The sequence below is a fragment of the Egretta garzetta genome, unplaced genomic scaffold (genome assembly GCF_000687185.1).
Source record: "Egretta garzetta isolate BGI_Z169 unplaced genomic scaffold, ASM68718v1 scaffold91, whole genome shotgun sequence".
In the NCBI taxonomy this organism is placed as follows: Eukaryota; Metazoa; Chordata; class Aves; order Pelecaniformes; family Ardeidae; genus Egretta; species Egretta garzetta.
In genome coordinates, this window is record NW_009258661.1 from 1957998 (window position 1) to 1967784 (window position 9787).

At 38.3% G+C, this 9787-nt stretch overlaps 1 protein-coding gene across 1 annotated transcript; it reads left to right on the plus strand.

The window, feature by feature from the left end:
• The first annotated feature begins 120 nt into the window (after nt 1-120).
• THOC7 (THO complex 7) lies at nt 121-8746 on the plus strand. The gene is made up of 7 exons (XM_009648365.2): nt 121-311; nt 1146-1273; nt 1601-1687; nt 3127-3184; nt 6786-6852; nt 6972-7041; nt 8253-8746. Exons 1-7 carry the CDS (start codon nt 160-162, stop codon nt 8318-8320), a joined length of 630 nt encoding a protein of 209 aa, XP_009646660.2. The 5' UTR covers nt 121-159; the 3' UTR covers nt 8321-8746.
• The last annotated feature ends 1041 nt before the right edge of the window (nt 8747-9787 follow it).

Sequence of the window (9787 nt, forward strand, 5' to 3'; positions counted from 1 at the left end):
GGGCCTTGGGCGCCCCCCGCCCCCAGGCCTCTCCCCCGGGCCCCAGGGTCCCTCAGCCCCGCGCTCCGGCCCGGGGCCCTGTTTAACAGGATCCTCCCGGTTTCGCCCTGGGAATCGTTCCCTGAAGGCCTTGGGGTGAAACCCGCGCTCGGCTCTGGGATGCCGCTGCCATTAACCAGGAGTTTTTCCTCAGATGAAGTTATCCGCAAGCGACTTCTGATCGATGGCGATGGTGCCGGTGACGACAGGCGGATCAATTTGTTGGGGAAGAGTTTCATTAAGTGGCGTAATTCCGGATCTCAAGAGGAAGGGTATTTGTTTTCCAGTTTTGGGTTTGGGTTTTTTTTTTTTTTTTCAGTCTTGGAACTGATTAGCTCGCGTTTCAGTGCAAAACCGGGCTTGAGCCGTTTTGAAAAGATCCAAGTTAAAATGTATACATCAGCTTTTCAGTATGGCCCTGTGGTGTTGCCAGTACAAACGGTGTGGTAGGAGATGAGGACTAGAGACGGGTCAGAAATTACTGAAGGCTGCTGGCTGTATCATGAAATCTGCCAGCGCCGCCTGAACGCCCTCAGGATTGTCGTGCCGCTGCGTGATCCGTCCAGGAGTCCCGCTATTATTACAGGATCATGACTCGAATATTTTAGTTGGCAGTTCTGCCTGTGTTTGTACTGCTGGTATTGCTGCTGCTGCAGTTCTTTTTAAAAAAAAAAACAAAACAAAACTGGCTAAAGTAGTAAGGGCTGAGCGACAATGTGATGTTCTGCTGTGGGGTCCCTACTAATACTGGATATAAATTCCTGGAGGACACAATATAACAATTGTGTGTACAGAGAAGCACTGCAGTATTAAACCACTAATCTTGATGGTCACAGAGCTGGCCTTAGCTGGGAAATTTATATGCCCTGGGTCAACCTGCCTGTTGCTTTAATACTCGCTTTGCACCTTTAAGGACATGATGGTAGAATTAATGGGTGCAGCGTTTCTAACTGCACTTTCAAAAACATTATACATTGAATCTTTGAAATACTTTATTTCTTTAATAATGGTTATTTACCTCTTCCTTGTGCTACCTGAGGCTTTGTTTTGTAAAGGAAGGGGCTCTTTTTATGCTGCTTGGGAATAAAGCTCTTGTCTGTTTTCAGTTACAGCCAGTACCAACGAATGCTGAGTACTTTATCTCAGTGTGAATTTTCAATGGGAAAAACTCTTCTGGTGTATGATATGAACCTGAGAGAAATGGAGAATTATGAAAAAATCTATAAGGATATAGGTAAAGATGAGAAAATATTACTGTTTTCTATTTGACAGTTTCTCTTTTATGAACAAGCTTGAGCCCATTCTGGTGAACGTAATATATACCTATGATGAGTGGTTTGGTGGCTTTTTTTCTTAACAGATAGTGCTCATACGTATGCTGTAAGCATCTTTATCAGTATACAAAATGCATACACAACTAAAAGCTTTTTTAAGTGTATGTAGTTTTGAAGCTGATGGAGCTAGCAGGCCACCATATTTTTATAATTTAGCAGAATGGCTTGTTTACATGTATTGTTTGATTTCAGTATAACTCCGTATTATCTTTTTTTTTTTTTAAAAGAAAATAGTATAAGTGCAGCACATGAGAAGATTTCTGAATGCAAAAAACAAATCCTGCAAGCAAAAAGGATTCGAAAAAATCGGCAAGGTAAGGAGCAATATCTGTATTTAGACTGGTCGGTTTCATTGTTACCTTCTAAAATACATTCTACTGGACATTAGATTCCAAATTTCTGAAAGCGCGAGGGAATATGCTGGCATCGTGAATACTGTATTTAGTCCGGTGGGTTCCATACCCACTACTGAGTTTTTTGCTGGATGCGGCAGGCAAGGTTGAACCCGTAGTTCTCAGTGACATACAACATCAGGAGAACCTAAAACAGTAATTCGGAGAGATGTTTTCAGGCCAGAGAAAAACCCCAAAAGCGTTCTATCACAATTGAGGTGACTTGAGAAGAACTAAAGCACATTATTAACAGCGAGACAAGAGTTGAATAGACTTCCACCCAGCACTGAAGAGCATGCAAGTGTATTCCTTCAGCTCGTAAGGGAAAGCAATGTGTTGGCATACACAGAGACAGAGGCACCAGTTACACACCCAATAACTCTGTATGTGTCCTTACTGAATACCTGTTATGAGAGGTGTATTTTTTCCCTACTCTTAAAAATTCATGCTGATAATTTCAATTGAAACTTAAAGCGTTTCCCTGCAATGCTTATCAAAAGATCAGCATTTGAGGAGAAGCAAAAATTTGCTTTGTTCTGGATAAATGAAACGCAAAAAGAAAAAGTTTAAAAGTATAACAGATGAAAGGTTTTAAATACAACTGTTGGATCAGTTTTGTGGGTAATTTTAGACTAAACCAGAAATTAAGAGAACCTTAACCAGTAGGGATGTAGAGTTCTTACGTCTTCACAAACATAGGTCAGAATTGTTTACTTTTTGATATGTTCTGTCCAGCCTGCAGCACAGATTTTTCCACGTGAATGAGGTAGTTGACATATGTACAATCTCCCTATCAGGAAATGGCAATGTTAGTTGTCTATATAACCATAATATTCTTAATGTGTAATACTGTTTAAAAAAAAATCCTGTTGTTTCTGATGCATAATTTTATATTTTTTTCTAAAAATCTTAAGTATTTATGTGTAACATCAGCACCATTTTCTGTACATGTACATTGAACTGTATCTAAAACCAATGCTTACGCATCCTACGCAAATGACCCAAGCGTGCAGCAATGCAGAGCTATCTAAAGGTCGTGTTTTCTGGCCTCATCCTTTATGAATAACTAGCACTGGGTAAGTTTGAGGGAGTGGATAATGGCCTACAGTCATATCTGAAGTTTATTTAAAATCTCTTTTGATGTAATCATCTACTTTGAAATGTTAGCGCATTATATACATCCTCATACATGGATATTTGCAGGTACTTTTTTATGTATGTAAGGTGTTACGTACAAATTTGAAAAATGTTAAAACAGTTTTTCAGGGAGCAGAAAGAATCTGTACCATTGTATGTGACCTGATTTTTGGTTCTTGAATCTATACCTTCAGAATTCTTTAGACTATTTAAATTTCTTTCAGAATATGATGCATTGGCCAAAGTCATCCAACACCATCCAGACAGACATGAAACACTGAAGTAAGTATGAGACTACATTAAATTATAATAAGCCAGCAAGCTAGAAGTCACCAGATTTGACATTTCCGTGGTTTCAGTTTGACCTTTCCTCACTTTCATATAACTCCTTTTGACATGGGAAAAACTTGGGTTTTAAAATTGTGCCCTTATCAGCTTGCTTTAATTAATCTCTATCTGTATGGGTTCAGAAGCATTGCCAATCATTTTGTATTTGAAGTTTTCTCATTGTTAAGGTGAATAAGTGAACTCAGACTTAAACGCACATCTAATGGCAGTATACCGGGGACAAATGGCTCAGGGAAGAGAGACAGTAGGGAAGTGCTGTAAAGTGCGCCAGCAAGGGATTCAGTAGTCACACAAAATACATAATATACAAGCAAGTAAGGTGGAATGAGAGAAAGCAGGAGAAAGCTCTTGCTTTTTTTATGTTTCCGTTACAGTAGTTGTTCCTGCATGCCCAGTTATAACTACGTTGTATGCCACAATATAATATATATTACATATATTTTATATATATATAATATACCCCTGCAGGTTAGACCTACCTGTTGTCCAACTCATCTTACATGTAACTTACAGTATTGCTTGGACTTGGATCAGTATCTGTGCTTTTGGGTCATTTTGTACAGTTGTGGGAACATAATCTTTTTAACTTTATCAAGCCACAGAAACATACCAGGACTCATTGGATCTATGAGTTTGTTCTTCTTAACTCAATTAAAGATGTAGTGTGGGGTTACTGTTCTCATTTAAGCACAGCTTGCACCTATCCTATTGCCCACCTTCAGTGAAGTTGCAGGAGGCGGCTGTTTTTTCACATTCCGTGGTCCTTTATAGCAAAAGGAAGATTTTTTAAAATTACATTATTACCCCAATAGTAGGATTTTTATAGCTATAAGCCACTGAGAATATTTCACACATTTCTTTCTTGTATGTTGTTTTTCTGTGCCTTGATTTCATTACCACAACTTTGATTATTACAGGCAATTCTCATGAGGCTTGACTACTTCTTACTTCATTAGTCAGCACGTGCCATGTATCAAGTGAGGCTTCATAATAAAGAATTATCAAAAGTGAAGATTTTCAGATAAGTGAATTGATTAAGAATGGGAACAGCTAAATGAGAATACTTTTTTCTTAGAGGATGCCAGGCTGTTTAGGTTTGGAGGGGTTGTTCTCATTTTGATTAACACGTCCAAGCATAAGTTTCTTGAGGAAAGGTAAAAATGACGGTAAGTTACAGCTAGTAAATTTGGCATTTTGTCTTTTCTTAACCTTAATTTTATCATTTCTTTAGAAGACTATATTACAGTTAGAAGTACCAGTGTGTTTATCCACTGGAAGAATGGCTACTGCATATGCCCTTTTGTCCTTAGTCCTTTGTATCTGTAGTCAAAGACGCAGACTTGAACTACAGCAGAGTGTGATTTCCCCCATTTTACAGATGAGGAAATAGGACGTAGTAACAGAATGGAACATTTTTAAAGGAAGCTTGGGTCATAGATATTTTACCTTTTACTGACCTCTCCAAGTGAATAGACTTTAAATACAGGAACTAGATGAAGTTTTTACCCAGTGTTTTAATTATAAGGCTTCCTTTCTCTCCACTTTGAGGAAAGTACACAGAAGATCGTAATATGAATCAAGAAGGACCACCCTTAAATCAGAACGGAGGAAGCCTCACTAACAATGTCACGCTTTTCGTGGAATTCTTAATCACTAAAAACACTTGAGAAAACCTCCTGTGAGGAGAAATGTCATGGTTTATTGCAAGAGTTACATTTATAGCTTTTGCAGGTCATATCGCACAATCAGACAAAGTTCAGAAAAATACTTTCCTTATACTTTTAAGGGACTGTTTCTTGGAACAACTAGTCATACAGCACAAAAGAAGAGAAGGTGTTACTGGCTTAGTCAGAAGTAATGCACAGGAGCCAATTCAGGAAGTGACAGGAGCTGAACTACTAAATGGCAGTGCCCACAGTGTAATTAGATGCAGTATCAGAAGAGCTGTTAAGAGGACCAAGAAATGACACAGAGTCTTAGAAACGGAGATACAAAAATGAGAAGGCTAGGCAAAGATTCTCTGGAGAGGAAAGTAAAAGAAGTAAAATTCCAGATGCAGCTTGGATGTTACTAGAAGAAAAATTGCATGTCTTCTCACAGTCTGCTTATACCTGACAGCAAGTTATAAACAGCAAGATTTGGCCAAAGAGAAGGCTTGCAGAAACTAGAAACCAAATACTTCAAGAGATCGTTGTATGAGCCTATAAGCTCTTAGCCTGTTTCCATTACAGGAAGGGATAATGTCACACCCAACCCTCTTTCAGGCATTCCCCTCAAGGTACCAAGCATACTGGCTTAAAAAAAGGACAACACCCTCAGCACAAAACCAGACCTTTTTCCCAGCCATCATGAATTACTTGGGACTGGAGGCCTTTTTGTGGTGCCCTGCCCAGACTAGCTGCAGCAGATGTCAGTGCTTCAGAAAAAAAACGTTTGTTAGTTTGCTCATCCCTATATGGCTCTGCCTGCTAATTAATCAGGGATGGTCAGCCTTAATCCACTTCACCTTTAAAGAAACAGATTGTTCTCATTACATAGAGAATGAATTATGGTAGGCATTAGAGGAAAAGTAGAAGAGCTAAACTGGAGGTTTGAGCGTAAGAGTTGATGTTCCATCCTCATTTGAAAGCTAGTGTACGTTATGGTACCTGTTACTCTTTGTCCTACCTCAAAAAGGATTGTGGTCGTCCATGGCGAGTCCAAGTGAGAACAGAAAACAATCAAATGCTTGCAGAAGGATCCCAAAGATGTGTTGAAAGATGATGTATTTCAAAAGGATATGAATAATAATGAAGATTATAGGTGTTACATGATTCCTTTGTATCTTAATGCCAGAGGCAATAATTTAAAATAAAAACTGGCATTTGAGAAGAAAATGAGTATTTATATGGATCACAACGTTAAATTCTGCGTGCTGAGGCATAAGGTATATTTGGTAGTTTCATCAAAAATGTGGATTATTCTACATACACTTACTGTAAAGTCTACATGTTACCCACTACTCTGTCTGGTCAGGCTATTGTGAGAGATAAGGTACTTGACTAAGTGTTTCCTCAACTGTTATGTCTGGGAATTGTGTTTGTATATTGGGTGTGTAGGCTTATCAAATATGTTCTCCCTGCTGACTCTGTTTTTATTTAATCTACTCATGTCAACATAAAGAAATCTGTGAAGTAGCAAAGCCTATCAAAATGGCATAGGTATTTAATGTAACCCACTTCTTTAACTTTCATTGTATGGTCAAGTAAATAACATGTTAGTGGCAGGACTGAATTGTTATAGTCCAAATGCCTACTGTACAACTTGTATTCCAGCTTGGAGGCCTTGTTTTCTGTAAAAGTCCTGAAACTACAAGTTTATGACATAATAGTTAAACATTTATGTGAAGTGGCCTTACCTCTAACTTAATTTCATTTGTTATGCTTTGTTTACCTATGCTGTTTATTTAATGGTTCTTTTTCCTCCACTTAGGTCAAATCTATTTTTCAAGAATTTTACAGAACTTTTTAAAAATGCTTTGACAATTTCTTTTCAGGCAGCTAGAAGCTTTGGGAAAAGAGCTTCAACATCTTTCTCACATTAAAGAAAATGTTGAAGATAAGGTAGGTTTTTCATAGAGATTGCAATATAATTATTAGGAACATAATTAATGGAGAACCTGCTATGGATTGTGTGGCTGTATGTGCTCTCCATTCCCTAAAATATGTATTTATCGTTCCAGTTGGAGTTGAGAAGAAAGCAGTTTCATGTTCTGCTGAGCACCATCCACGAGCTTCAGCAAACCCTGGAAAGTAAGTGGTGTTCTTAGGTCATATATATAACTGGGTTGGGTTTCAGCAGATCAAAAGGAATCACAGCTTCCAGCAGTGGACTAGCGATGTGCAATTGAGGTTGGTGACCTCTTGCATCGGCAGCGTTTTTTTTCTCAGTAGTAGTCCAGAGCCTGAGACTGCTCAGAATTTTTTTCTTCTACAAGCTAGCCACCGTGTCATTTCCTGACTAGCTGCAGATTAATCTGTAGGCAACAGGCTGCTTTAAAATGTGGGGATGGAGAATAGCAATTTGAGGGATTTTTTTTTTAAACAGAAAAAGTATTTCTTACAGAAAAGTATTCTTGTGCATAGTTTCCAAACTTATCTGTAATTCCTGTTTCAGTAGTTTTGAACATGTCACTGCCACCACAGTATCATTTGAGGCTTTACTAAAAAGAAATGGGTATACAGGAAAGCTAAATGACTTACCTACTCAGACAGTGAGCCTGTAATAGAGCGGGGACTAAAACTGTCACACACAAGAGCTAAATTCAGGAATTTAGTCATACTCATCTTTCATCACACAAATACTTAGTATTTTCAAATCAGTGCTTACTTTTCATGCTCTAATATGGATAATATTGTTTTAGATAATATTTGTTGGATTTTTGCTGTGTCTTTCCAACATGGAGTAATTGGTATAGCCTTTGAGCATGACCTGATTAACATACATAGATGGCTATAAGAGCAGACTTTCATTCTCTAAGGCTGTCTAGATCTTCTTAAGCACAATGAAGCGTTAATCCTAGGTGCACTTTAGCAGAAGGTTATTGTTATTGTGTGTTACTAACACTTGCTTAAGTATCAGCCTCTAAAATACATTTTCACATCAATGTATAGATTACCTTTCAGCTTCTAGAATTTTGTGAAGGAAGTAGCACTTTAGTGGAAGGCACAGCTTCAGTTCATTAACAGGCAAAGAGAAGGCATGCAATTTGAAGCAATCCGGTACTGCTTGCTTGAATGGCTACTATAGGATTTACCCCATGTTTCCTGTAATAGTTGTTACAGATAACAGCCTTAAAAATTTTGAAGGATTTTTTGTTTGTTTGAACACAGCATTTTGCATAATGAGATGCTCAACTACACATCTAAGGCAATCAGTGTAAAATATTTGTGGGGCACGGCTCTGCAATATAGTCTGTAAATATAACCAAGCATGTTTGACTAACAGTAATACTGAATTTTAGATGATGAAAAACTTTCAGAAGCTGAAGAATCTCAAGAAACTCAGATGGAAACGGAGACCAAACAGTAGATGTAGTATGAAGACTGACTGTACTATTGAAGAATATCCAAGTGTCTTCACTTCGTGTTGAAACCAATAGTAAGAGTCAGAACCGAAAAATAATTTTTACTGCTTCTGTGAATTTTTATACGAAAATAATTGTTTTGCTTATGCTTCAGGGGAAAACAGCTACAGATCTGTGCAGACAGACACTTTGTGTTAATCCACAAATTTTGTAATTTGTGGCAAATATATTTTGGTTTACAAAGGCTGAATCTTCTGCACAGTACTTGTGAACTAAGGTGTTTGCAAAAAATTGTCAATAAAGGGTGTTTACAAAGAGTTTCCTATTTTTAGTGGACATTGAGCAAGGAGTAAGGGCTCCTTTTCTTACTTGACATTGGACCGAGGGCAATGCATCTTTGCCATGAGTCCCAAATTCCATACCCCCGTCCAGATGGGACCTAAAACTGAACTAAGCAGGGTCTTAATTTTTCAAAGTAGCTGCCATTTTGGAACTTACCTGTGAATAGACTAGAATTTGCTAGTTTCATATAAAACAAATTACTTATCCTATAGTATTAATGCTTGTCAAGGGGTGTCAGACAAGAAAAATCATACTATACTGGCTTTATTTTTTCCTTAAGGTGATGCAAAGAACCGCAGTGATCCAAGCCTTGCTATGCTGTGTTCTGTACAACCACATCAAAAGTCACACATTTAAAACTGCAGTTTAAAAGCTTTGTTCTTGTAGAAATAGAAATCTAATCCTGATACCATTTATAATCTGCTTTGGATTTTATCTGTCAACTGACCACTATGAAATACATCATAATTCCTGAAATAGATGGTGGAACCCTTCCTTTATCGTGATGACAAACGAAAGCAGTAGAGCAGCAATCATAATGTTAAAGACCCTCAGATATTTTTAATATTAGTAAGGAGGGTGGAATCTGTCCACCCAGATCATCCTGCAGTCCAAGAAGTCTGTCGGGAGGTAGGAAATACAGGTTTCAACCTTTCCAACAAGAGAATTGGATATGCTCTAAGCTTTTGTAAGGCAGGGAGGAAGGAACAAGGGGCAGTAGTAGGTCATGTTAGCAATGTTCTAAAACACCTGTTAAATCCAGCCTTCCAGTGGTTTGGATAAAGGAAAATGTTTTGGATCTTGCTCAGACTGAGTCATAAGCACACGTGGTTGAAAGAAAATGATGATGTTATACAGAATAGAGCTGCTTCCTCAAGCTAGGGGACAGTTGAGGGGAATTTCCAGGACTGTGACTTTGGACTTTGATAGTCTAAATGCCATATAATTCCCATGCTCAGTGGCTGTAGATCTCTGTGCACTGGGTTGAACAGAGGTATCTGAGCTCATTTTGCTCACATTCCAGGTTTGCTGAAGGCAAGCCAGCTGAGCGAGGAGTCATGCAACTTAGTAGCACAGTGCAGCCCTGTGCTGGTTTTGGCTGGGATAGAGTTCATTTTCTTCACAGTAGC

Coding starts and splice junctions, on each gene's coding strand:
- THOC7 (XM_009648365.2), top strand. CDS start 160: ATGCCGCTGCCATTAACCAGGAGTTTTTCCTCAGATGAAGTTATCCGC. Junction 6,853..6,971: donor AAGAAAATGTTGAAGATAAG/GTAGGTTTTTCA, acceptor TTATCGTTCCAG/TTGGAGTTGAGAAGAAAGCA. Junction 7,042..8,252: donor GCTTCAGCAAACCCTGGAAA/GTAAGTGGTGTT, acceptor ACTGAATTTTAG/ATGATGAAAAACTTTCAGAA.